The sequence below is a fragment of the Cinclus cinclus genome, chromosome 11, assembly GCF_963662255.1.
Source record: "Cinclus cinclus chromosome 11, bCinCin1.1, whole genome shotgun sequence".
Taxonomy (NCBI): domain Eukaryota; kingdom Metazoa; phylum Chordata; class Aves; order Passeriformes; family Cinclidae; genus Cinclus; species Cinclus cinclus.
The window spans coordinates 22637210-22664355 of record NC_085056.1 but is presented as its reverse complement, the minus strand read 5'-3'; the positions used below and the strand labels follow the sequence as shown (position 1 = coordinate 22664355).

At 50.7% G+C, this 27146-nt stretch overlaps 1 protein-coding gene across 1 annotated transcript in view; it reads left to right on the top strand.

The window, feature by feature from the left end:
- The window catches only part of LOC134048165 (hydrocephalus-inducing protein homolog), an 82229-nt gene that overhangs the window by 33303 nt on the left and 21780 nt on the right, over positions 1 to 27146 (top strand). Inside the window, exons 21-52 of the mRNA XM_062499765.1 lie at positions 754 to 928; positions 1196 to 1339; positions 2668 to 2811; positions 3302 to 3618; positions 5010 to 5053; positions 5262 to 5402; positions 5479 to 5606; positions 5891 to 5950; positions 6255 to 6464; positions 7331 to 7459; positions 10331 to 10508; positions 11018 to 11217; positions 11956 to 12089; positions 12180 to 12239; positions 12569 to 12667; positions 13044 to 13180; positions 14943 to 15064; positions 15152 to 15343; positions 15744 to 15896; positions 16938 to 17177; positions 17432 to 17612; positions 18090 to 18257; positions 18555 to 18728; positions 19849 to 19976; positions 20467 to 20562; positions 20863 to 21001; positions 23614 to 24479; positions 24550 to 24613; positions 25031 to 25122; positions 25551 to 25738; positions 25913 to 26095; positions 26335 to 26454. Of these exons, the coding sequence (XP_062355749.1) occupies positions 754 to 928; positions 1196 to 1339; positions 2668 to 2811; positions 3302 to 3618; positions 5010 to 5053; positions 5262 to 5402; positions 5479 to 5606; positions 5891 to 5950; positions 6255 to 6464; positions 7331 to 7459; positions 10331 to 10508; positions 11018 to 11217; positions 11956 to 12089; positions 12180 to 12239; positions 12569 to 12667; positions 13044 to 13180; positions 14943 to 15064; positions 15152 to 15343; positions 15744 to 15896; positions 16938 to 17177; positions 17432 to 17612; positions 18090 to 18257; positions 18555 to 18728; positions 19849 to 19976; positions 20467 to 20562; positions 20863 to 21001; positions 23614 to 24479; positions 24550 to 24613; positions 25031 to 25122; positions 25551 to 25738; positions 25913 to 26095; positions 26335 to 26454 (5406 nt within the window). The remainder of the gene's footprint in view (positions 1 to 753; positions 929 to 1195; positions 1340 to 2667; positions 2812 to 3301; positions 3619 to 5009; positions 5054 to 5261; positions 5403 to 5478; positions 5607 to 5890; positions 5951 to 6254; positions 6465 to 7330; positions 7460 to 10330; positions 10509 to 11017; positions 11218 to 11955; positions 12090 to 12179; positions 12240 to 12568; positions 12668 to 13043; positions 13181 to 14942; positions 15065 to 15151; positions 15344 to 15743; positions 15897 to 16937; positions 17178 to 17431; positions 17613 to 18089; positions 18258 to 18554; positions 18729 to 19848; positions 19977 to 20466; positions 20563 to 20862; positions 21002 to 23613; positions 24480 to 24549; positions 24614 to 25030; positions 25123 to 25550; positions 25739 to 25912; positions 26096 to 26334; positions 26455 to 27146) is intronic.

Sequence of the window (27146 nt, the reverse complement as noted above, 5' to 3'; positions counted from 1 at the left end):
CCGCTGCTGCTGCTTCCTCGTGCTGTTTGTGGGCTCTGCTGCTGCCCTGCTCTGCCCAGGACCTCGCTTGGTTTTTCGCTGCCAGCAGAGTTTGCAAAGTTCACTTTAAAACAGCTTCTAATTGCGAAATGGATGCCAGTGCAAAAATTCCTACAAATGACTATCAGAGCAAAACCAAAGCTGCTGCGAACAGGAGAGGTCCTGCTCCCCTGGTTTCCTGTCCTGGAGCAGGCAGATGATTTTTACCAGCTTGCTGGGATCATCCAGAAAGTGCCTCTGAGCTGGCTTTTAAAAATGCCTGCAATCGTACCCCCACACACAAAAGGTCCCCAAGTGCAGGATCTCAAAGATTCAGTAACAGTTTTGGGTGTAGATTAATACAAAATGCAGTCACAGTATGAATGACCCCAGAACAAACATTTTGAAGGAAAACACCAGGTCCTGTTAGCCTCGCCTGGAAAATGCTACATTACCATTATAAACATATTTCTCTTTGCAATAATGACTTCAGAAGGGCAGCTTATCAGACACTATTTCTAATCCACACTAAGAGTTGGAAATGAAGACAGTCTCCAAGCTATTAACCCCTCAGATTGGTCATTAGGAGCAATCTGATGACCAAGGAAATAGCTACTTACATACTGTTTTCCATCCTGGCTTCTATTCTAGCTTACTTCCCTGTACTCGTCGGTTCAAATTAACAAACCAGGGCCGCCATTTCCATCGGCTCTTTTGGAGTGTGGAATGTCACAGCCCACCTAAGAAGAAGGGCAAGAGCATCTCAGCCCTCCGTAGCCCCGAGACTGAAGATGATTGCCAGAGCCCCAAAGGCACCAGCCCCGTGTTTGGGCTGGAGCCACTGTCGATGGAGCTGCAGCCGGGCGAGTCTGTGGACATGGTGCTGCGAGGCTTCTCCCCCATCGAGCAGGTGAGGTCCCCACCAAGAGCTGAGCCTGGGGAGCCATCAGATCCCCTCCCCTGGGCTTGTTCCACAGTCCCTTGATATTGGGGTGCAGTGTTACAGAAGATTTAGTGCAGAATAAAGAAGCTGCATCACAGGAAGAAAAGGGGACATTTGCCATAAGTCTTAAGGCAACAATAGGGCCTGTGGTGGGTGGTGGGTGCTGAGCCAACACAGGGCATTTGCTGGATGCTCTGCCACCACCCAGCAGTGACAAGAGACCTTTGCATGCAGGAGGTGCAGGATTACGTGATGTGTAAAGCTGACATAGAGGTAGCCAGCATGACAGAGAAGATAATAGAAACAACCATTACCTGCAAGTTTATTGATCCCTCTATAAAAGTATCAGCGAGACAATTCTCTTTCCGGGTGGAGAAGGTAAGTTTCTGGATTGCATCCTGGCATTTAACAGCATGGCTGAGGGGGGGGGGGGGTGTGTGCTTGTGTTAAAGCCCCTCTTTACTGAGGCACTTTGTGAAGTGAGTGAAGATGCTTTTAGAGATGAGACTGGTATTTAATTTCCCCAATGTAAAATTGCAGTTACAGCTGCACTGCCAAGGGGGATCATGGCCACTTCCAGAGAAATGCCAGTCTCTCTGCTCACTGCAAAGGGAGATATTTCAGGATCCTCCAAGGCACAGGGATGTCTGTACCCCGATGCTGTAGGGAGGCTGGGAAAAATGGAGATTCCTGTGAATTCCTCAGGCTGACAAGGAAAAACCCATCATCTCCTGTGTCTCTTTGCCTTCTCTGCTGTTGGCATGGATGCTTTATGATATACATATGGTATAGCTCTGTTCATTTCCCTAAGCCACACCTGCTTCAAAGGACCTCCAGACATCCTGCAGTTGCAGCAATGATAACACTGAGGCAGAGCAGGTGCCCTTTAGTCTTTGGATCCCACTCCAGCATCATCTTTCCCTCTCCTGCAAGTTGTCTGAAAAAGAGAAGATGTTTTGTGATCTGTTTTTTGTAGTTTCAGGCCTCTCGTCTGATTCCTAGGCTTCCACTGAAGTACAGAATCCCTGGAACAGGCAGTTCAGGTGTAACTAGAAGCTTTTCAGCTCTCCCTGATTCTGCCTGGCTTCTGCTTGATGCCACACACACAGACTGATGGCATACTATGGCACAGCACCTGCCTGATATCAGTACATGCAGAACTAGTTTCCCAAACTCTCTGGTTTCTGTAAACCGTGCAGGAAGCCCATCACTATGGATAGAGAGGAAGGAGGAGCCTAGGCTGCTCATAGCTTTGAGACCAGATACTGTGTCCCTGTAGCAGGGGCTGCAGGACACATGTTGTAGATGAACTGCTTTGATGAGGCTGCTAGAGCCATTAAGGTTGTAAGAAATGTCTGTATATGAGTGATGATCATCTACTGCTGATCTGCCCAACAGAGAGACAAAACTGGACACAAATGGTCTGGATTCACTTTCTGCTTTGGATCTTGTTCAAGCAGCCACCTCCTCTGAGGGGCCTATTCCCTCATCTGCACTTGGGAATGTTTCCCTGTCCCCCAGAGGATGCTGTGATTTCTAAACATGAAAAGCATCTGCTATAAAGAAAAATCTCCTGGAAGGGTAGACACAAATAGAAAGGGTAGAGATGTATGCACTTCTGGGGCTGAAAAATGTGAGATGCAACAGAAGCAGAAAGAGGTCTGTGGCTAGTTGAGGCTGTTTTTCCTTGTCTCCTGTTTCCATAGAAACCCAGTGATGATGTCCTGACTCTGCAGTACAAGCCTTTGGCTTTAAAGAACACCTGCTTGTTGCCACTCGACCTTATGCTGGACTTGGAGCAGCCGTTTCTGCTCTGCGATGCGGACCAGCAGCCCCTCCCGGATGGCCAGGTGAGCAGCCCTGGACTCCTCCAGTGGGGTCTGAAGAGGAGGGATGTGGTGGTGCCTTTCTGTTGGGAGAGCCTTGAGTCAAGAAGTTTATTCTGTAGTGTCAGCAGTGGATTGGCCTGAGCTGCATCAGCAGAGCTGCTGAAGGAATCAAAATCTTATCTGAATTGAGAAGGTCCATCCTGGCTTTAAGGCACAAGGAGAAGGAGCAGGCAACTAGGTCTGGGCCAGCCATGCAGTAAAGGTGTCTCCTGGAAAGCATCCCAGCTCTCCAGCAGCCACCCCCTTGTCTTGCTGCTGAGCACAGAAACATGGGCTTGAGGGAATCCTGGACTAGACTGCTGTGGCTGCAGTCACAGTGTTGCTGTAAAAGAAATGCACGATGAACCAAGAAGCCCATGCTGGGAATCACACTTCAAGCATTTACTGTTTCAGCTGTGAGACCTTGGGACGTCATCACACGGGTGATTAATTACTGTTCATCTCCTTGCAGCCTGTGACAGTGGATGTAGGACAGACCTGTCATCTCTACATTGCATTTGACCCATCTTATAAACTGGATTTTCATAGCTGGAAGGAAGAGAAGGTTCTGAAGATAAACATGGTCAACGGCCATCCTTATGTGGAGTGTATCACCCTTCAAGGAGAAGTCCACTTCCCCAATCTCCAAATCCAGCCCAGCATTCTGGAGTTTGGCTGCATCCCAGCTGGCACTGAAGAAGTGCGTTCTCTGGAGATAACCAACTGCAGCCCACTGCCTGTCCAGTACCACTGGTCATTCCATTCAGACAGCCAGGTGAACAGGCTGAGGTATGTGCACCTTTGCCCTCTCCTTGAAGCTCTTGTTTCTGGTGTCCTGTTGTACTTTGGCAAAAGCAAGGCTGTTTGCCTAGGATCTGACAGACTCTTCTGACTTTCCCTGGTGCAACTAGCACTGACCAGCTGTAGTCAAGCTGGATTTTCAGGGAATGGGTTTTCCACCAGTTTGGTGCTGCATAGCCCCCATAGTGGTTTCCCCTGGGAAGGAAACTGCAGTGAAAGCTGCTTTCTCATATCTCTGTGGCCTGAGGCAATGTCTACCTTGATGAAGGGCTCCTAGTCCCAGGTCCACAGTGCAGCTGGAGGCCCTTTTGGCCCCCCCTGGTTTGGGATGGGTCCTCTCTGCAGGAGCTGCTCTCTGCTCCTTGCCTTCCTCCCTTGCATTGTGCTGGAGGATGCCCAGAAAGTCCCAACACCAGAGAAAGAACTACTGAGCTGATGCTGAACATCTTGTTACCTTCCCTTTCCTTCTTTTCTGAGACAATTTCTTTAGTGCTAGGATGATTTCTTTCCCACGGGTCAGCTTTCAGTGGACACCTTGGATTCTTCATTCCCTTTTTTTGTGACACTTGCTACTCATTTTGACTTTTCCCCACTGCAACATGTCCCTTATGGGTTCTGTACTGCTTGGCAGCAGGACTTGTTCATCACATCATCTCCTATCCCTGCTTCCCAGAGTGAAAAATATAAATTTTCACTTCATATAATATAATATAATTATATTAAAATTAAAATATATTTTTTCTACTTTAGAGTGAAAAATATAATTTTCTGGGCACCGTGGTCCTGAGAAGTTGCCTCAAACAATTCATTAAAACTAAAGACAGTAGAACAGATTATTAGAGATCTCTTGGGGGTTATGATGAGAGAGCCCCTCATCCAGAAATGAAACCCAGCCTTAGATAACAAGCTACAAAGCTAAAGACAGGGATTCTTTGGGGAGCAGGTCATTATAGGCACTGAATGCCTGTCTGGGAATGGAACATCCAGGTTGTGTTTGACTGTGTGGGGAGGACTTGCAGCTCGGCAGGGTGACAGGCAGGCATGGCTCAACTGTGTCTCTGACGTGGCATTAGAAACACAAGCAGAGTTACCCTGAGCACCTGCTTCAATTTAAAATGGGGAATGTGACCTGAGTCACCTGGGAGTGTTGGAAAATATCATCCAACCCCCCCAAGAGTGTCAGGGAAACATCCCTGATAAATACCTGGTAGAGCTGCAGAGTTTCTGACATTGGGCACTGGGGGGCTGTGCTGGCTCATCACTGGCCAGGTGTGCCCCTTGGTGCCTCAGATCTCACATTTTTGCTTGCTTTCTCTGTCTCTTCCTCTCCCACTGTGCTTTTTGCATCCCCACAAGGTTTTAATCCCCACCCTCTGTAGTTCCTCAATGCAAGCAGTTGCAGCTGCCTGCACCACTGCTACCAGTATCATCCCTGGGCTGTCTTTAGAACAGAGCTGCTCCAGCCTGGATTGAGAAGGGCTGGATCAAACCATTTCTCAGTTCAACACACCAGCACCCACCCAGCAGCTGCATCCTGACCAGGAGCTACTCCTGCAGGTGTCCCTTCCTCCCATGGCTGGTCCCTGTTCATAGTTATGTTATTTTCCAGACATGAGTGTTACCCACCTAAGTTCAAACCCCAGCCACCAAGGGTGAAGAGAACCTGTTTGCCTTTGTCATCTCCATGGAGACGCTTCAAGATGACAAAGATGAAGGAGACAGCCTCACCCCTGAAAGAAGAGCAGGATCTTCGCCAATCTTTAGGAGCAGAGGTAAATTTTCTTGTTCACTTACTGCTTGTGTTGCAGTAAGTGAACTTTTTGCTGACCTGCTGTCCTGTGCCCCGAGAGTGCGCTGGGCAGCAGGGCCAGTGGCTGGACATGGGGTGTGTGGGAGGGAGAAATAGGAGAAGCCTGCTGAGATCCTACAGACCTGTGCGGAGTGTGGGACTTTGTGGCCATGTTTTCTTCACAAAGGTAAGATGAGGCTTTTATCTGCATCATGATGATAAGACCTCCAGCTTCCTTCCCAGAGCAAGCTGTGATGAGTGCTGATCTCCATGTACCCTCTTCCCAACCCAGCCAAGACCACCTGTTTCCAGACCACTGCTTTTACCCGAGAGCTGGTATTGCAGTGGTGGCCCTGAAGCTGTCTTATAAACTGAGACTTTGCAAAGTAGCTGTCTCTTCCTCCTAGCATGGAAAATGGCTTGTTTTTTCAGGTGCTGCCATATACTCCTGAAATACTCCATTGCGCACAGGAGTTGAAGGAATTCAAGTTATCCATGGACGTACCTCATACTCCCCTTGAAGTGGAGAAGGTAAGAGGGAATCTGTCTCACTTCCACATTTTCGGTATGGCAAGCAGGCCTGTAGCTCCCAATCCCATTGGTGGCCTGCAGCATTGCCCACAGAAGGACTTCACATCCCTCCAGACCCATCACAAAGCACTGCTGAAGAAACTGTTTGTTGGAGTGGCCATGCAGGACATGTCATAGGGCTACCCAAAGATGCTGTGCAGCACCTGTGGAGCGCCCCTCCAGCTCTGACTGTACTTTACTCTGAGGCACAGCTGTTCTTCTGCATCCATTTCCACACTCAACATCTCAATCTCTTCTCAACCAGGTTTTTGATATCTCGCCATTTTGGGGTAAGCTGCAGCCGGGAGAGAAACAGAAGGTCTCCTTCAGCTTCTTTGGCCACCTCAACACCATCGCCAGTGTCACGGCGCTGTGCCACGTGGAGGGAGGCCCCACCTACGAGGTGGAGCTGACCGGGGAGGCCTCACGCATCAGCTACTCCCTGAGCCTCCAGGAGATCAACTGCGGCGTTCAGGTACCACACGTGTGCCCTGGCACAGCTCCTTGCCTTTGAACCACAGCTGATGGGTTCCTGCCCACCTCAGTCCAGGGCTCCTTCCCCTTCCCAGCCCCTTTGTTGGCTCTGGAGCTTGGAATTGCAACCTTTGAGGGACACATCTGGCATCCAAGCTGGTTTTAAATGGCCATCTCTAACCCTCTCCAAAATGCTGGGAATGCCTCTTTTTCAGGGTACCTAACACTGCTTCCTGGGGCAGGCAGGGCCCCAGGGGGGATGCTCAGAGGGGCATGTCCCTGAGACATCCATTTGCTGATCCACTCCTAAAGCCTGATCTTCCCACGGACATGCTCTTGTCTAAAGCTCTTACTTAATCCACACAATATCCAAGTGAATAAGTTTGGCTTCCAGTCACTATAGTTGGAGAGTCTGTCCCAGAATAATCCCCACATTCACTCTTTTTCAGTTGAAAGCACACAGATATTTCCAGCTGCTGGCCCTGTCTGTTTTGCCCTGTGTGACTCCCTTGTTGCATGTATTTTGCTTGCCAATACTTGCATACAGGTGCCTTCTGCATTGCCTCAGTGCTGTTTCTGTTTCTCCTGGCTGTTGGTGAACCCTCACAGTGCAGAGGGCCTGGGTCCCCTGGTTCCTTTATTACTGGCCCTCACATGGTTGTTTACCACACCTCTGTGTGCTGCCAGAGCTCCCTGCTCCTGTGCAGGTGCCCTGTGCCTGGGGGTTCCTTAGGTCCCCCCGTGCCTGTATCTCCTCCGTGGTCCCTGCTCCCATTATGTGTCTGCTTTCAGCCCCAGGAGAGAGGAAGGAGATTCCCAGCAGCAGGCCTGGGTCTGTAACTTCCCACTCCTATGCCTTCTCTCCAGATATTTAATGAAATTCGTCACAGCACAGTCACCCTGGCAAACACTGGCAAGATTAAATTCAACTGGGTGCTAAATCCTAGCACTGCAGAGCAACATCTGCCTGGCGTGTTTCTGGTCATCCCCCCCACTGTAAGTACCACAAGTGACCGACCCCAGTCCTGTGTCAAGTGGCCCAGGAGAGTGTTAAAGGGAAAAAAGAAGGGGGGAAGGGGGAAAAAAATCAGAGGGGAAAATCCCAAACCCAGCTGTTAGAGATAGAGGGCTGTAAGTAATTTCTGCTGTTTCTGCTGGGGGCAGAGAAGCAAGTGCTCTCCTGACAGACTCCCTCATGGCCTTGGCTGGTGGGTGGCTCTGCTGTCACAGGGCACACACCAGTGGGAGGAGGCACAAATCTGTTGGTCACCTCAAGTGATGCGCTTCACTGGGTTCCTCTGAGAACGAGCTGTGCTTTTGGAGCCCCGAGCACACTTGCTAAAAACAAGAAGTGGCTGACAAAACAGGCGAAGGGCAGGTCTTTGTATGGAAATCTGAGGGAAGGTTTATTGGGTCTGGAAGGGAATCCAGGGACAAAGACAAAACTGGGTTGAGGGCACAGGGTTAAATATGGGACGAAAGAGGCGAGTCCTGAGGATCAAGGTCCTATAGGGACAGGGAAAAGCGGTGCAGAGGAGGGGCAGCCAACCAGGGGAACCAATAGGGTAACAGGGCTGGAGCAATAGGGCAAACTATAGCCAAGGGGCATCAAGGAAAGGAAGAACTTTCCAGAAAGGGTGCATCCAAGGTGAACAGGGGTGGAACAACTGTACAAACCAAGAGAACTCAAGATATTAACATGTGCCTGCAAAGGCCTCTGGGAGGGAGGCACTTCTCACCCCAGCCTGGAGGGGCGTTTCTCCCTGCCTGCTTCTGCCTCTCCAGAGCTGAAGTGGTACAGTGCCAGTAGCAGGCTGGTCGCCTTTCACAGTTATTGTCTTGTGCTGCTGTAAGGGCAACAGAGAACAATTCTACTTGCTAGATTTCTCAGATGAAAACAAAGTGTAAACAAAACAAGTATTATATCTGAAAACTGTTTTTTCATGAAGAAAGTGTGCGGTCCCAACCAGAAGGGGATAAAACAGCGGAGAGAGAAAGTGAGAAACGCAAAGTAACAGTTGGCAGGCACAGAGCGGTGCTGCTGTAACCCTGGGGCGCTCTGTCCGTGTGCCGCTCGGCAGATGGAGCTGTGTGCGGCCAGCCGCCCCGAGCGGGCACGCCTGCCGCAGTGCTGGCCACCACCCGCAGCCGGCAGCAGGCGCGGCTGGCCCGCGGGCAAACAGCCGAGCACCAGGGTGCCGCGGCGAGCGGGGAGTGGCTCTGCCGGGAGCCGGACCCTCCAGCTGTTCCCAGCCCAACAAAAAGCCAAAAACGGCAGGGAAAAACTGGCAGCGTTGACTGCTTTCATATGGGAAGATTCTTCCTGTAATTCAGCCCTTTTAGGAAGACTATTGGTCAGACAGGCAAAATTCTCCTGGGCTTTGGAGTCTGCTCGCAGCCCCCCAGAGGTGGAGCCTGCATGCATTTTCTCCTCGCAACTTCTTTTCCTCGTGGAGGGTGTTAAGGGTTAGGGTACAGCCCCCATAGTAATTTTTCACCCCGTATCAGAAAGTGTCTTCTTAACATATATTGAGGCATAAATTAAAATTTAACTGGTTCCTCACAGTCACTCTGGGACTCTGACAGCTGAGATCTCAGGCTGTGCTGGCACTGGAGCGTTGCTGAGGGTCACCTTAGCCAGGCTGTGCGATCACACAGGACATAGCCCTTGGCCCTGCCTCCCTGCTGCCAGCGCTAAGCAGCACTTCCATATCCCTTCCTAGGCTTGCTGCTCCCTGCCTCCTGCAGCTCTGCTGCTGTGCAGCGGCTTTGTGGGGCAGTGAGGGAGCTAGGGAGCAGCAGGGCTGGAAGAGCAAGGAGAAAAATTAGCAGCATCCCACCACTGTCCAAGCTTCTCAGTCCTGCCTGGATGTCTCCCAGCCGAAGTAGCGCTCCTGCCTTTGTCCCTCCTTGCAGCGGGAGGAGGAAGCCGATGGCGTTCCCATTTCTTCATGCCTGTCTCCTACAAGGGATGAGAGGAGCTGCTGGCCCTGCTGAGTGCAGGGATTTCTCTTCCACAGCAGCAGCAAAAGAGCCTTTTTTTTTTGGTTTGTTTTTTTTGGTTTGTTTTTTTTTTTTTTGTTGAGGTGGGCTCTTGCTGGCAGAGGGCAAACCCCATTGGCAGCAGAGCTGTGTTTATATCAGGCTGTGCTGAGGCTGCAGCCTTATGAGCCCTTGGGAAAACACACTGCACCCTGCGGCTGGAGGCTCGACCTTATGGGCACAAGGGATGTAGAAGGTGTGAGAAGCGAAGCCCATGCCTCAGTTAAAATTTAAAGAAAATTAAGTAAGAGACAACAGGGGACAAAGTCAATAAATCAAGTCACAGCACTGGGTGCTTGACTTGGGTGCTTAGCTGCAGCCAGAGGCACACCACACCACACATCAAGACCCCTTATATACCCTGGGTATTGCAACAGCCTCATACATATTTACAAATGGTTATATGTATTGAAATATTTTAACATAGTTCCTCCTCCGTTCCACCTTTTTGGAGCACGTGCAGTTGTCCTAGTCCTGGTCATTTGTCACTCTACAGCACATTCAACAGGTTTCCATTCCTCCACTGGTTAAATGTTAATGTTGCATCAACTCTTCACCAACATTGGTGTCACAATGCAACATAACATTCACGTTAAAAGAACTCTAAACTTTAGCAAAACTTCTTTTACAAAAGTCAACATTATGAAATATAGTATTTACTTTAACAATTGCCAAAGCCAAGACTGTTATTCATTTATCACAAAAGTGATGTGGTCTGATGGTTTCTTCTAGATGAAGACCTGTCCTCTCAGCCTGTCTGTCCCCTGAGCCATCCCCCCATCAAACACTCTGATGCATTCCCTCCCTCCTCTCCCATCCCTGCAGGGCTCCGTTGCACCTGGTGAGAAGCAAGTGCTGAAATTCTCTTACATGCCAGGAGTACCAGGAGCCTTCAGCAGGACTTTCCAGCTTAAAGTGGGTGACCTGGACCCAGAGAATATCTGCCTGAAAGGAGAAGCATCCTTTCCCATGATCAATGTGAACCTGCCCTGGAACACCAAAGGTGGGCACTGCTTGTCTGCCCCTAGGAAGGGTCCCTCTGGTTTTGTTCCCTACCATATGCACATAGGGTATCTCATGCTCACGTCCACCAAGCCTGAGGGTTACAGGACTCCCGGACCAACTCAAGCCCTCTGACTGCTTCATAGGTCTTGAGCAGGGGATCCCACATGGGCTTTGTCCCAGGAGCCATCCTGCAGAGCTTGCCAGCACATCTGGCAGGGTCCTGAAGGATGATGGCTAGACTGAAAGGCTTGGGAAAACTGTAAGAGAGGATGGCAGGGCTTCTGACAGGGTTGGATTTGCGTGACATTGCAGGCAATGAGATGCTCCTCTGTGGGGAGGAAGATGAGTGGGAGCAAACATGAGGATTCAGAGAGGACTAGCAGCATCCACTTTGCATAGATAACTTCTTTCTAAAAGAGCGATTTCTTTCTGGAAGAAGCCAGTGTTGGGAGGCAGTGACTTGCCACTTAGCTCACACTTCTCTTTGTGGATGTTTTCTTCCTTCAGGAAATGAAAAAAATGAAAAGCTCCTAAGACCCCTGCAACAATACAGTCAGCGGAATCAATCAGTTGTTCAGAAGACGACTCAGAGCCCCAAGACCTTGAATTCTCAGACCCCAAAGACTAAGACCTTGAAATCTCTGACCCCGAAGACCCAGACCTTGAAGACTCAGAAACAGAAGCCCGGAGTGCTTGACTCTGGCATGGTAGTAAGAGCAGCTGCAGCCCCATTTGGCACATGCCACCCTCTCCATGGCACCTGAGCCTCTTTCAGCCCACAGCAGCGTCCCAGTGCTCTGATGGCACCTGGGACCTCCCTGCCCACTTAGAACCATGTGTCACCGCAGCATTGCCCCTAGGGCTTCCACTCTGCTCATGCTCTCTTCTGGGGTTGCACTGACTTCCAAGCTATCCCAGGTAGAGATCCTGAAGGCCATGCTCAAGGGATGGAGTTGATGGTGCTTTGAAAGAGATGCAGGTCATTGCTGGGGAGTTTGTTGGTCCCAACCCATGTCCTGCTAGATTTACAGACTTGAGCAGCAGCTGCAGGCAGCTGCCTGATTGTGCCCTGGGACTGTGCTGGTGCTGCTCATCTCCAAGAGGCACCAGCTTGGTCCCAGTTCCCATTCAAGACAGTTTTTGTCCAAGCTGCCTTGGTGCTGGCTGGGGGCAGGCAAGTCTCTGGAGCTCTGGAAGGTTCCTGGCTTGTCTGCCTGGCCAGATGAGGCAAACTTTGCTAACAGTGGCTGGGCAGGTGAAGATGCTGGAGTTAACTGCTGTGGAGATGAGGTCCTGGCTAAGAGAGCAGGAGGTGTCACCAGCACTGAGCAGCCAGACAGGAGGACCCCACACCCCCTCTCAACAGGAGCAGGGTGGGATCCTTTCTCAGATGCCAACGTTGGGAAAGACCTTTGCTAACCAGGCACTGTCTTCTCTTTCCTCAGTCAAACGCTCAGCTGCAGATAGAGATGATGATGATGCTGATAGAGGAGGCTGCCCTGGAGCTGCAGGAAAAGCTTCCATCCCATCCCCCAAACAGCAGGTTCCCTGGCAAAAAGCTGTGCCAGCGTCTTGTCAAGTGAGTAGGGACTCCCATCCCCATCTCCAGGTGCCTCGTGGGGAACACCCAGCAATGTCCCCTTGTCCTGAGAGCTCCTTGTGTCTGCAGAGCTGGGAATAGCCTGGACTTCAGACAGGATGTGGTCCTGGTGGCTGTGACACTCTCCATGTGAGCAGTGGAGTGTCCTCTTTTCCCCAGCACCGTGCTGAGCTTTGGACTGCTCAGCTCCCCACAGGTGTGGGGTTCTGTCCCTTGAGCTGAGGGGACCCAGTGCAGACCTTCAAGGCCTTCCAGACAGCACAAATTCTGTCCCTGCTGACTAGCTCTGAAAGAGACAACTCCCAGCTGATGTCTTGGTTCCAACTAACAGAGCACACTAAAGAAAAGGAGGAGGCAACTGCACATGTCAGCAAAGTCTTTAAAACTCAAAATCAGATGTCTTGAATGCTGGTGGGGTTGCAGGGCTTATCTAGGTGACTTGGTCTGTCTCTTTGCAGCATCATGATGCAGCACAAGCATGGGAGGCTTCAGTTCAGGAAGAAGATGCTCTGCAGAACAGATCATGTGATCTGGTTGCAGAGCAGTGAAGACTTCCTGTGAAGGCAAATCTTATTCCTAGGCCCCAAAGCAATTTCAGACTCAGGCTGTACACCAAGCTAAGCAGTTTCAGTGAGATCAGTGGAGTCCCAGTGTACTCACCTACACTGACTTTTCATGGGAGAGGAGCTGTGGCCAGTGTCCTTTTTAAACTAATTTTATTTTCACGTACCATTAGTAGCTGATAAAACCTGGGGCCTGCATTCCTCCTGAATTCCCAAAGTCATTGCCAGGTGGTCAGGCCACAGGTTTCATGGGCTTGAGCTGAGTTTTTACAGCAGTGAATAAAGAACTAGCCACTTGGTTTGTATCCCCCATCTACTTGGACATGTAGCCAGGCTGTGGTTTAACAAATGTCCTTATTCCTCCTTGCAGAGTTGAGCTGCCCGAATATGTCCTGGACATGGGCACTGTCCTTCAGGGTTACACTGAGAGACGCACTCTGGTGATCACCAACCCTGGGCAGATCCCAGTGTCCTTCCATATCAATGTATCTGCCCTGCAGAACACAGGTAAGCAGTGCTGGAGACACTTCCTGTGGGCTTGAAGGAGATGTCTCAGACAGATTATGTTAAGACACTGAACCTGGGGAGGTTTTTGAGCTTTTCTTTTCTCAGTGCCCCTGCTGGGAGCTTTAGAGGCAAAATTCTCCTGGCCAGTCCTGCCCAGGGACCTGGCCTGCCTGTGATTGCCCTGCACTGAAGTGCAGGGGCCAGATGAGCTCATCACTCTGGTCACCTCTCAGGATCTTCTGCCCTTGGCTCCGGAAATGAATGGCTAGGAAGCCTTTATTAAAGGTTGGCACTGGGTGCAGAACCCAAGGGGTTGTGCACAAAACAAACCCTGTTCCTACTGGACAGTACAAAGGAGGGGGAATTCAGCTTTGCCAGGCAACAGAGTGGGGGCGCCCATCCTTGTGAGAATCCCTAGGAAAACATTTGCTGGCTCTTGGTCTATGGATGCCATGCCATCCGGGTGCTATTGAAGTCATGGCAACAAGGTGAAAATAAAGCTCTGGTTGGTGCTTTCATCTTCTCCACTGTTTTCCCCCACCTGGGAGTACCATTTTTTAGTCTTAGATGTGATACTGGCTCGTTGTTTTTAGGGGTTTTTACCACTGAGTGGAATCCCATGAGCACTTGCTGTCATGTGCCATTTTCGAGGGGGGTAGTGGAGGTGGGCGTGGATACAAAAGTAGGTACTTGTAGCAGCCTGGGATCCAAGCCCTGGCTGCCACCAACTGACCCAAATAGGCAGTTCCAGAAGGAACAGCCTCTCCTGGTGTCTCAGGCAGGCTTCAGCCACAAAGTACCAATATGCAAGCAGTGCCTGGAGTTCAGGCGATCAACTCTTATAATGATTTCAGCTCCAAGTGATTTCAACTCGGCTTGCAAGGTACCTTTGGCCAGCACAGAGAAATGAGAGCGGAAGCGCTGTGTAGAGGTTTTGCAGGGTTCTTTATTGTCTTCTGCAAAGGGGAGTCCAGGGACAATAGCAATCCACTGAACTCGGTGAAAGTAGGGGGCTTTATAGGGAAGGTATGGCTTGACAGAATGACTGATGGTTTGGAGCTAAGGAAGTATGACCAATAGTGCTACAAGGAGATAAAGCAGGGCCCAAAGCAAAGAGAAGGGTCTCTAGCCTAGTCACCGTGACTAAGCAGTTCTTATCTAGGGGATAGTTCTCCAAGGAGGCCTTGTGAGGGGCTTTGCTCCCTCCACAGGTACTGGGACGGGGGAAAGGGACAAACAGCTAGGAGCACTAACATAAAACGTTAACAAGAAATAGTCAACACAAGCAACAGTTATGGTCAACTGGGTAGACACATCAACACAAGCAACAATAAATGAGTGGACACCTTGTTGAGAAAAACTTACGTCTGGGAATTTATTCCCCACAGCTTCCATGAGCATCAAGTCTCTCTGGCTGCTCTGTGAGCTTGTTTTGCGAACCAGCGGGGTCTGCTGTGTTTTGGAAGTGCTTTGGTTGGAGTTCACACTATCACAGCACTTGTATTCAGCCTTTATTGAGGAAACAGCCTGTGACATCCTCTGGTGGATCAAAAGAGGCCTTGAGGCAGGGCTGGGTTTCCATCACACAATGGCTCACTGTGTCTGAGGGGTGTTCAGGTGCACTCTTTTTTTGTCCAGGTCACACCATGGCATGGGGTTTTTCCCAGACCTCTCAGCCAGGACACCTGTAAGGCCTTAAAGTGCTTATGACACGTTTTGTGTTTCTTGTATATCTCAGCTGCTTTGTTTTCATCTGTTCAAGGTTTCAGAGTGAATCTGGACCAGATGCAGGGCCTGCCCCACAACCAGACCAGAATGCTTGAAGTGTGCTTTGAAAGCACCCGCTGGCTACGGGGTGATGTGGATGTGCTGCTGCCCATAGAGGTACCAGAGCTCTTGGGGCACGCAGCAGGCTGGGCACAGCAGCAGATGTCACCTGCACCCTCCGCTGACTTCTCTGTCCTTCTCCAGGTGGCAAAAGGCCCCACGTATAACATCCGCCTCCATGCCACTGTGTTGGAACTGTCACTCACCCTTTCCAAGAACATGCTGCAGTTCTCTGATATCCATGTTGGGCAGTGCCAGATTGAGACAGTCCAGTTCTACAACTGGTTCCAGATACCCTGCGAGTGGTTCATTACTGCCATCAAGCCTGTCAGGAAGGTAAAGCACAGGCGACGTCAAGCATGTAACTTTTTGGATGGGTTTTCTTTGTGTCTCTTGCCCTTTCTGCTCCTGTGGCTGCCTGAGCACTTGGATCTACAGTGTGTCTGAGGAAGCTTCTGAGGGTCTAGATCAAGACTGTTTTGCCTGGACCTGTTCCATTATCTGATGCTTTGCTTCTCTGCCATCTTCACCCCTTCCTCCTCCTCTCAGGACAGTAGTTCCCTATCTGCCTGCCCAGTTCACAGGTTTTTGCTGCAGCTCCAGGCTATGGGGGCCACACTTGGTTTGGCTGTGGGTACTCTCAGCACAGTATCATCAGTGTCTCAGAGCACTACAGGAACTGAGGCTCTGTCCTCACACACTGAGGAGACCTCACACGATTGGTTTCTGTGCCCAGGACAATCAACGCAAACGCATTACACCAGCCATGCGTCAGAAGCAGCAGGTGCTGGAGGATGAGCCCTGTCCCTTTGAAGTGACGCCCTCCAAAGGAACCCTCAATCCAGGAAGGTGGCAGAACTTACAAATCCAGTTTACACCCAAGCAGGAGGTGAGATTGGCAGGTGTCAGCCCAGGAGGCCTGTCAGGGCTATCTGGAAATGAGGGCCTGGTGCAGAGGTATGAGCTCTGCCTTCACAGGGAGCTTTCTGCGAGCCCCGTTCTCAGCATGGCTCAGTTCACCCCAAGAGTACTCCTGCGAGATGTGCTTCGAAATGCCCACAGGGAGCTTGCACAGAGAGAGAGCATCAGGGCTCTGTGGCTGCCTCCTGGCACAAGGAGGGGGATGTGCCCAACTCCCCTTGTGCCTCCCTCTTGCCTGGCTGTATTTGCAGCTGCACGCTTGCAGAGGACAGTCCTGGAATGGCCAGTCTAGGCTCGTCCTGCTGCAGAACTGACAGACAAAACAGTCACCAGACACCTGGGCACAGCAGGACAGTCACCTGTACTGGTGTGCTGCCAGCAGTCCCTGGGGCTCTAGCCTGCCTGCTCATTCCTATGCAGCTGGAATTCAACTTAAAGGATGGAGTATTCCCAAGAGCAGTTTTCCTGTGGCTGCTGGCTCTTGGAAACTGACAGTGTGTACCAGTATGGACACAAGTGCTTCTGTGCCCGCTAACAGTCGCAGGGGTCTTTAATTGCTTGAGAGATGTAACCATCTTGTGTCTGGCTATGACCAGAGCCAGACACTAAGCAGAGAAGATGACCCTTATTTCTAGCCAGTGAGAGCTCATTTGCTTCTCTCCTGGAGCTGGTGTTTGCCTGACTTGGCAGTGCCAGGACTGTGTCTGGACACTGTAACCCCGAGGGCCCTTCTCATGAGCACTGCACTGCTGCATGACTAGGTGAAAACACCTGACAGTCCATTGTACTTCCATCTGATACCCAAACACCCAGTTAGAATGCACACCAGGATTCATCCCAGTTATTCAGACCCAGGACACAAACACTGTAGTATCTAGCATAAGTAAATACCTGGTTTCCATTCACCTTGGAGGGGCTGATAACACCCTGACCTTGGGGCAAATGTTGTATTTGGAGTCCTGTCACCTGGGACTCCATGGATGAGTTTTCTTCCCTTTTCTCTTTTCAGAGGTCTTACAAGAATGAGCTGAAGCTTAACGTTTGTGGAAGCATCAATCATTTAAAGCTGCACCTCTCAGGACAAGGTCTAGAGCCACGGTTGGAGTTCAGCCCCCCAGCACTCAGGATGGGATGGGTGCTGGTGGACAGTGATGGGGTGGATGCCACAGTGGTGGTGAAGAACCCATGCAACTTCCCTGTTGAGTTTTACTCACTGGATTTTGATGAGCAGTACCTTGAGGAGGAGAAGGTGAGAAGGCAGGTCTGGTCCCCATTGTACATGCTGCCCAAGCTTCACAGCACTCCAGCATTCCCAGGCTTGTGCCAGGGAGATGGATGCAATCCCCAGGGCAAAGCCAGCTCTGTTGATGTGCTGTGGGAGGACTTAAATAGTTTGAGTTGTTGGGAGGAGGGGAGGAGACAGAAAATGGGTTTGTTGAGTGTGTGTGATGAAAGGCAAGAAAAGGAATCTTTGCGTATGGTTTCTGTTCCCTACATGCACAGATCCTGCGGATAGCAGTGGGGTCTGAGTACCAAAAGAACTTCCTAATGCCTCCACGCACCGTGGGTGGGACGCTGCCCTCAGAGGTGCTGGAGTACTATGAAGCACAGAAGAGGCTGAAAGCTCAACAGGCAGAGCTGAAGGCTAGGGAAGAGGCCAAGGCAATGGACAAGGCAGCACCAGGTCAGAAAAACAGTGAGGGTTTGTCAGTGTCTGTCTTGAGTGTGGTCACAGCAGGGAGTCCAGCCCATACACCCTGAACTGTCTGTCACCTTGTTCTCCAGGGAAAGCCCATGCTTTTAGCAGCTGCCTGTTCCCCAGCTTGGTGGAGGAACTCTTGGGTGAAGGACTGTGGCATCCTCTCCCAACCCTGAATGTAGCCAAAGCAAGCTCATAGTTACCTGCCATAGACTGGGAAAATAATCAGGATATTCCCTTGTGTCCCTTAGCCACAAAGACTAGGATTGGATGAGTTCTTCAGCCAGTAGGACCAGGTCTAATATCCCTGGCTCTTTTATATTTGCACCTTCCTAGCAACAAAAGAACAAGCTCATGTTGCTTTCACCAAGTCTCCTTTCATGGGATCTGAGGAGATGGGGAGGATGATGAGGATCAAAGGAGGGCGGGAGGCTGACTTTCCCCCCTGGTTTTGCACTGCAGCATATCATGGGGCTGTCACACCCTCTCCTGAGCCCATGGTGGAAGTGACTGGGAGCCCTATCTCTCAGGCTGTCATGCGCCACCTGGGCATCGACCCATCTTCAGAGAGTTGTGAAGCACAGCAGGACAGAGGGATTGTTGTTATTGTCCATGGGCCACCCCGGGCAGGTATGTGAGCTGCAGCCCTGGGCTGCAGGGAGAGGGGCAGGCAGGAGGAACACATCCTGGTGGACCATGGTGCTTAAGGCAAAGTCCTCAGCTGAACAGGAGGTGGAGATGATCCTCTTGGCTCTAGAATTCAGAGCTTGTACCCACACTCCAGCTGCCTCCCTCATGGCCTCCCCAGAGGGACACTTGCTTTCCCACTGTCCCTTTAACTTTGAAATCTTGTTCGAGGTTCTTCCAGGGCCTCTCCCTGTAATGCCTCATATGCAAGTGTCACCAAGCAGTCCTCCTCTCTCTCAGGAAAGACAGAGATAGTGGCGGCCCTGTGTCACTATTATGACACTGCTCACTTGTCCATTGACACCATGGTGAAAGAGGCCATCGCCAATGATCAGAGCCAAGCAGGGCGCCGCGCCCGGGAGCTTTGCACCAAGGCTGCCATGGAGCTGAAAGGCGAAGACCAAGATGATGCTGGTAAGGAGAAATGCTGGACCCAGAGCCAGTGCTTGAGAAACCTACCATAACTGTCCACTTCTGCTTACTCAGAGCAGCACCTTTTCAGTCCTTGGGTCTCTTAGGGAACATGGGTGAAGTGCATCTCTGGCTTGTCTAAAAAAAAAGAAATAAATTTTAAGGGCTCAGTCAGGGGTTCTTTTATAACCCCTTTGCTGCCGTTCTTGGTACATACTTGGTACATGTTCATTTTTGTAGGGATGGTGAAGCACTTCTGTCCCTTTCCCAAATATTTTTTATTTCCTCTAAGCTGAATCGAGCTTGCTCCTCATGGGCAGCAGGCAGAACTGCTGCCCACTTTAACAAGGAAAAAGCCTTCTGAAGTGGCTCATTAAGCACAAGAGGACTGATTATGAGTGTAACCTCACAGATGAGAGGAAGGGAAGGACAAGCTCCCAGAGGAATTTCCAATGAGAGACATGTTACAGATGAGCTCTTTTCTCCAGAGATTTACCTATGCCCACTGTCAGGGCACACAGCTCATGCATGCTGGGCTGTTCTACGTGTAAGACAGAAGACTTTAATGAAACTTACTGGGAAATTGGTACCCTGAGCTCTGCAGGGTGAGGCAGACCTGTCTCAGTGCAAGGGGGAAGTTTTGCATTGCTCAGTTTTGAATCTGGCTGGGTTGGGAGCTGGTGGAAGGAAGAAGAGTCTGGGTTCCAGCTGGGATTTTCCCACAAGGAAGATTTCATTTCAGTGGAGACAGGTGATGCAAGTGGGGTAGGGCTGCAGGTCCCCACATGAGAATGCAGGATGGGTGCAGTGTATGGAAAAATGGTCCTGAAGGACAAATCTTTGGCTTGATCTGCAGGGGAGCTGCTGTGCAAGAGTGTCACCTGCATGCACAGTTGTTAGGAGGGACATAGTGCTGGCTTTAAAATCAAATACGGGATGGCATGTTTTACCATGCTGGTAGGAGAAGGAGGGAAGGAGCTGCTTCTGGGAAACCGTGCTGCCAGTGCCCGGCAGACTGGGGAAAAAGTGCCACATTTCTTCAAGTGCCCAAGGTTACGCCCATTGTGGGGAAAGGTACCTAATTGTTTTTCAAAGCCCCCCGAACCATCTGTCCCCTATGCAGGTAAAAAGCTTACTGCTCGGACCAAGAATAAACAAGCCTCTGAAGAAAAAATCATCAAGAAGAATGCCAAAGGCAAGAACATTCCAGCACAAAAGAAAAAGGAGCCAGCCAGCAAATCCAACAAAAAGGTAAACACAATCTGCTCTGGTTGATGTCTGGGACCTTTGCATTGTTTTTGAGATGGGCAGGGGCTGCTTACCGTGGAGGCTGTGTGCCAGCCAGGGCCTGTTATGTGGGTCCATAGTGCCAAGCCCAGCTGGCAGGCTGGGTATGACTTGAGCTGGGAATGTGCTCTGGCAGACAGCTATACTGGTTCTAAGTGGTTTGCTGGTGAAGTGCAGTCCTGGCTAGTATGGCTGCAGGCAGTGAATAAAGTGCTGGAAGGCTGCACTGGGGGCTTGCAAGCTTGGGTCTCTGCTGGCCAAGGCATGGACCCTCCAGGACCATCCCCTGGAGCCTCACATACTGCACTGCAGGGTTGTTCTACTCTCCACTAGTGAGGAACCCCAGCTGCAAGCCCAGCAGTGGGAATTGTTCAGGGCTTTCCACCATGGTTTATTTTCCTAACAATGCTCCACATTACAGTTCACAGTTTCCACTGCTCCTGCACCACAACAGCTGAACATCGTCAGCAGTCATGGGGAAAAGCTGAACTGCTTGAGCTGTGTGCTGCCCGAGGACCTGCTGGTGGACATCCTATGTGAGAGGCTGAAGGTGTGTGGGGTGGGGGAAAAGGAGACATTCCTGCTCTGGAGAGACAGGCAGAGGGGTATGACTTGGAGAGGAGGAGGAGGAGGAGGTCCGTACGTGCTGTTGGAGGATTCTGGACTGTGTGCAGGGAACCTTGGGGGAAGCTGCAGATGCCCCTAGTTGGCAGAGCCTAAGGACAGATCCAAGCTGTTCTTAGCTAATGCCCTTTGAACAAGGATAGCTGGTGCCCTGTGACATATCTTTACTGTCCAGCTGTGAGCCTCCTGCGTGCAATGGCTGACTTGCTCTTCCCTTTATTCGCAGCATGAAGACTGCTCCAAGGGAGTGGTCTTTGATGGCTTGGAGAGCCTCTTCACAAGCAGCCTGGAATCTTCTCTGCTCTGTGTATTCAAAGCTGTTACCAATCATCTTCATATCTACATAGTGAACCTGCATCAGGATTGTGCTTCTTGGATAACCAAGGAGGAAGATGAAAGAAAGAGGAGGGACGCTAAAAGAGAGAAGGAAGGTAAGATATCTCCCTCCCTCTCAAATCTTTCTCAAGCCCTCGACCTTATCTCTGCGTATCTGGGTTTGCAGCAGAGCTTGTAAGAAACATTTTTATTAATCTTTCCACCTTCTGCCTCAGCATAACCAGAACTCAGAGTTGCAGATCTGAGGTTTTACGACTCACCCTAATCTCTAACATTAAAGTTTGGGCACAAGTGCAAACTGCTGTAGCTCAGTGACAAATGACTGTCCTCAGCCTTGGTGCGCTTAAGCCAGGCAAAGCACAGGAACTCACTGCCCAGCCATAGTTTGGGTGATTGTTTGAATTTTGGAGCAGGGTTATGAGCTCCCCAACATCTCCTGGTATGATAGGTTGGGTTGGGAAAAGCTGTGAATCCTTGCGGCTGACCCAGAGCACCCAGCTCTGCTTCTGGTCACTCATGGTTTCTCCTCTGGTTTGTGCTAAAGAATTGCAACGGACAAAAGCTTTTCAGAGGAACATGCAACGTATCTTGAAAATGGATGAGGATGAGTATTATGCCCTCCCTGAGGAGAAGCAAGCTCTAGTGGATAAAATAATACAGGGAAGAAAGCATCTACGGAGGGAGAGGTGAGTAAGCCCTCCATGGGTTACTGCTTAGAGTAGTGTCCCTGGAAGGTTTCCCTGCTCCAAGGCCTCTGAGCTCAGTTTGATAGCAAAGGCAAGAAGCAGCACAGGGATGGCCACTCTTAGCTCCCTGGCTCCCAAGAGAGGAAAGACCTTCTTCTACTGAGATAGAATATCTTCTCTATTTTAGTGGTGAGCTCTGCCAGTATAGATGCTGCCTGCAGGGAGCTGGGCTCAGGGCTTGCCTGTAGAAGTGTATTTAAGTCTATGGTGTTGATTTGCACTTTATTCATCATCTCCCTTCTTCACCAAAACAGTGGGATTGTGGTATGGGCAGGTGTGGGGCACAGACAAACCCTTGGTTTGGGTCCTGGTCCTGCTACAGATGAAATCCTTGCAATGCTGACCTGCCAAGGTTCTCCTTATGGTGGGACACCACCCATAAAAGCCCATGTCCTTTAGGCTCCCCTGAAACTGCAGAAGTAGGCAAGCTCTGCTCCAGCAAGGCAGCCCAGCTCAGGACAAACAGGAAAAGTGTGGAGCTGGGAGGTGAGGCTGCTTAAAGCAAGCCTGTGTATCAGGACTTCTTTCAGCTCAGGCTGAAGTTGGTTTCATGGGGAGGAGACAGACGAGGCTGCTTCAAATTGTTTCCATGGCAGATAGCACAAGTTTGCCTTGGTTACAGCTGGGTTCCAGCAGGAAATCTGGCTGACAAGAGCCTGTCTTGCAGGAGAAGAGTTCCTGCAGCCTTTGCTTTCTGACTGATAGGATTATTCTCATTAAGGAGCAGGCTATGTCCAGGGAGAAGGGGGCTGCATGAATCGAGTAAGAATTGTAGGGAGGGACAAGCAGATGTTAGCAATTTGTGAAGTGGTTTAAACTGGGAAATCAAGAGACGAAGGGCGCTTTCAGTCATCAGTGCAGAGAGCTGGTGGATCAGCCTTTGGCAGTGGGCTGGAGGTGTCTGGGTGTGCCTTAAGAGGGAGGTTGCACAGTCGAGACCTTACAATGGCAATGCTTAGGTTTGGCTGGTCCTGGAGGTCCCCTTCCACAGTTCACTTGGGGTGTTCCCAACCTCTGTGGGTTGAGGAAAATTCAGGGAAATGGTCTCATGGTTATGCCTGGCCTCAGGGTCAAGGAATAAACTGCAGGGCCAGCCAGGACTAGTGAGCCCAGGCTTGTGGTGGTGACTCTCAGAGATGTTTTCTATTTTGTTTGCTGAAGGGAGATGAAGCAGCTGGCTCAAAAGCTTGAGGAGGAGGCAAAAGCCTTAGAGGAAGAAGAGAAGTGGAAGGAGGAAGAGAGGCAGAAGGAGGAAGAGAAGCAGAAGAAGGAAAAGAAGGGTGTCTCCTTGGGGAAGCAGTCTGCGAAACCAGAGAAGAAGGAAACCAAAGCCCTGGAGAAGAAGGAAACCAAAATCCCAGAGAAGAAGGAAATCAAATCTCCAGGGAGGAAGGAGACCAAAAGCCCAGAGAAGGGGGAACCCAAAGCCCCAGAGAAGAAGGAGACCAAAAACCTAGAGGAAAAGATAACCAAAATCCTAGAGGATATGATAACCAAAATCCTAGAGGAGGAAACTGAAATCCTAGAGGAGCGTATATACAAAGGCCAAAAGATATGGGAAATCACAGAAAAGGAGGAAACCGAATCCCCAGAAAAGGAGGAAACGGAATCCACAGAAAAGGAGGAAACAGAATCCACAGAAAAGGAGGAACCCAAAGCCCCAGAGAAGGGGGAACCCAAAGCCCCAAAGGGGGAACCCAGAGCCCCAAAGAAGTGGGATACCAAAGCCCCTGGGAAGGGTGAACCCAAAGCCCCAAAGAAGGGGGAACCCAAATCCCCAAAGAAGGGGGATACCAAAGCCCCTGAGAAGGGTGAACCCAAAGCCCCAAAGAAGGGGGAACCCAAATCCCCAAAGAAGGGGGATACCAAAGCCCCTGGGAAGGGTGAACCCAAAGCCCCAAAGAAGGGGAAACCCAAACCCCCAAAGAAGTGGGAATCCAAATCCCCAAAGAAGGGGGATACCAAAGACCCAAAGAAGGATGAACCCAAAGCCCCAGAGAAGGGAGAACCCAAATCCCCTGAGAAGGGTGAACCCAAAGCCCCAGAGAAGAGGGATACCAAATCCTTAGAGAAGGGCGAACCCAAAGCCTCAGAGAAGGATGAACCCAAAACCCCTAAGAAGGATGAACCCAAAGCCCCAGAGAAGGAGGAACCCAAAGAACCCAAAGCCCCTGAGAAGGGTGAACCCAAAGCCCCTGAGAAGGGTGAACCCAAAGCCCAAGAGAAGGAAGAACCCAAATCCCCAGAAAAGGGGGAACTCAAGGACGTAGAGAAGGGGCAGCCCAAAGCCCCTGACAAGCAGGATATCAAAGCCCCTAGGATAGGGGAAACCAAAGCCCCTGACAAGGGGGAAGCCGAAATCCCAGAGTACCCAGCTGAGATGGATAAGAACTTGATCCAGAGGTTTCAAATCTATGAGTCATCGCAGCAGGACCTCACACAGCTTTTCTCCTACGGTGACAAGGTTCAGGGTTCTGTGCAGTTACCCGTGATCCAAAACAGAAATACGTCCCTGCCTTCAGCTGAAAACAAAGGTCAGAAGACCTATAAGTCTCAGGAGAAGGTGGAGAAGAATCCTGAACAAAAAGGTGGAGGCCAAAGAAGTCTTCAGTCATCTCAGCTGGAGACACAAAGCGAGGTTGCAGAAGGGGCAGTCAGAGATGAGCATGTCAGGGTGCGGTGCTTGGACATCCAGGTCACAAATCCGAAGGCCATGATTAGGGAGATCCTGAGGGATGGGAGGCTGCCAACAAAAGATGAGGTAAAACCTTGCAAGGCTCAGATTTTGAGCATGCTGTGGTCTTGGGTCCTGGAGTATTGTGTCCCCCCAGGTGACAATGGCACAGAGCCTTGTCCAGGCCCCTGATGATGTTCCACAACGACTCCGTAGCATCTGTGTGGATGGGGAGGTTATCACCATCCATCCCTCAGTGGGCAGAAAGTGGGAGTGCTCTGTGTACAAGTATCCCATCTGTTCAGAGTTTCCCAGCCTGGAAATCATTAGAAATGGTCCCAGAACAGGGCAGCTCATGGTCATTGTTTTCTTCAGCTGAGTCACTTGGGAGAGGTTTCTGTCCCAGTCCTGCTTGTAGCTCTTGCCTCTGCTCTGGAGCCTGCTCACCCCACTGGGCATAACAAAGCAAAGCACTTGCACTTCATATAAATGAAAAACCCCATTGCTAAAAGATCAGTGCCTTTAAAGAGGATGAAGGTAAGAGAAGTATAAACAGGACTTTCTGTTTTAGATGCTGAGACATCTGGGACTGCATCCCGAAGGGCCTCCCCTGCCCCCTGCTGCTGTCTTCTCCGTAGTCAACTACCCAGAGGAGCGGTTGGGTTCTGCAGAGTGTGTGAAGCCCTTCACCATTGTTGCACCAGAAGGTGCTGCTATGGAAGACAATCGGGTGGGTGCTCCAGTGGTGCTGGCACTGAAGGTGCCAGGGCAGGGACCAGGCTAGATGGGGGCATGGGGGACAGGTTGGATGGAGAAGGATCATTGTGGAGAGGTAGTGAAGATGTGATGGGGCTCCATGTCTGCAGGTCTCCTTTCTGTCAGGGATAGGACAGAAGAGAGAGCTCTGCAGGAGACAGAGCAGTTCTGTAACACAAGGGGAAAAAAAATCACTTAAAACCATCAACTTCTTTGAGGAGAGGGTCCTGAGTGAGAAGGGGTGTCCCAAGCAAAACAAACACCAATAAGGAAGACAGGTCCATGGGCAGGTGGACTTATTTATTTATTCTCCCTTCCATTGGCTGACAAACTCCTGCTTTGCTTTCCAGGATGGGGATGTCTTAGGGCTCACTTCTTCCTCCCTTTTCTCTCTCCCCTTAGGCCAAGGCCCCAGATGCCAGGGGCAGTTCTGCCGAGGGCCAACCGAAGTCACATAAAGCAGCCAGCAGAGACAACTCTCCAAAGGAGAACCAGGTGTCCACACACAGAGCAGAAAGTCCCCAGGATTCCTCTGCAACAAGATCCAAAAGTGTGCTGAAAAGAGCCTCAACCCCCACAGAATTCCACAGGTGAGCCACATGGGAAGAGGTGATGCCTCTGCTTCTTGGTCCTCTTGCCAAACAAGGTCCGTCATCCCCAGCTCCACAGTGACCCTGTGCCAGTGCCTCCACGGGATGGCCAGTGCACCCTCCTTGTTTCATTTGCTCCTTAGCAATGTCTGAAGCCTCCTCTTTAATTGCCAGGCTGAAACGGTACCGATGGATAGTGCCTGACCACGGTGAGGTGGAACTGAAGGTCCACTTCTCCACCAAAAGGCCAGGGAAGTTTGAGCACACGCTGAGGTTTGAGCTCGTGGAGACAAAGCGCCAGTACGAGCTGCCCTGCAGTGGCACGGGCGTGTACCCCAGCATCAGCCAGAACCCGCGGTAAGGCTGGCCCTTGGCAGCCTCCCACACTGCTGCCCCCTGAACTCACAGCCAGGGCTGCCCCTTGGTGCTTCTGGCCTGGGCAGGTGGTGCTGCTTGAGGTCACCCAGCATCTCTTCCTGTGCTGGGAGCTGGGAAGGCAGATGGTACCTCAACCACCAGGAAGGGTTATGGCTTTCTGACTACATTTCCTATTTAGAGCATCTCGTAATTCCTTCTTCCCCACTTTCTCTGCCCAGGCTGGTGTTTCCACAGTGGAGGGAGACCATGGAGGCAGATGAAATCATCTTCAAGGAATATGTTGAGAGCACAAAGCAATTCCACTTTGGACCTCTGCTGTGTGGGAAATCAAGAGAGTGGTATGTGCTCCCTGCTGGGCCTTGTTCTTTCCTGGACATGCTTGGAGAGACATGCTGTCCTGCTGGCACAATCCAGGGCAGTCCCCAGCAGAGTCCTGGGAGACACATGGGTTTGAAGGACCACAGATGTATGAACTTGAGCAGATAAGAGGCAAATGGGCCTTGGAGGAGCTGCTCTGCCTACCCGGTGGGTGTCTTGGTGGCCGCCTTGGTGGCCAGAGCCGCATGCTGCTTCCAGACCAAAGGAGACTTGGGGGGCAACTTCTGTCCCCCTCCACATCTCAGCTTCACCCTGTAGGGAATGAACTGTATGGTGGTTTTAGAGGTGCTTTGAGCTCTGCAGGTAGCCTGACCGAGCAATTACTCTGTAGATGGTTCTGTAAACCTTTCATTTAATCTGTAACTATTAAATAAGATTTTATGGTTGACCTGCCAATGGGTGTCAGGGGGAATGTACAGCAGGAATTACATTTTCCTGTGACGACATTGCATCCTCACTGCTAGGTAAAGTCTGCCTAAACACGCTGTCACTGAAGCTGTTGTGTATTTCTACTTTTACCGTCACTTGTTTTTTTAATAATATTTAATATTTAGTTCTTCTCTCCACGAGAGCTCTGGAGGGCTAGGTCTATTTTGGCAACCCAAGAAAATGAAACTGAAATAGTTTAAAGAAACAGATAATCTTTAGCCAG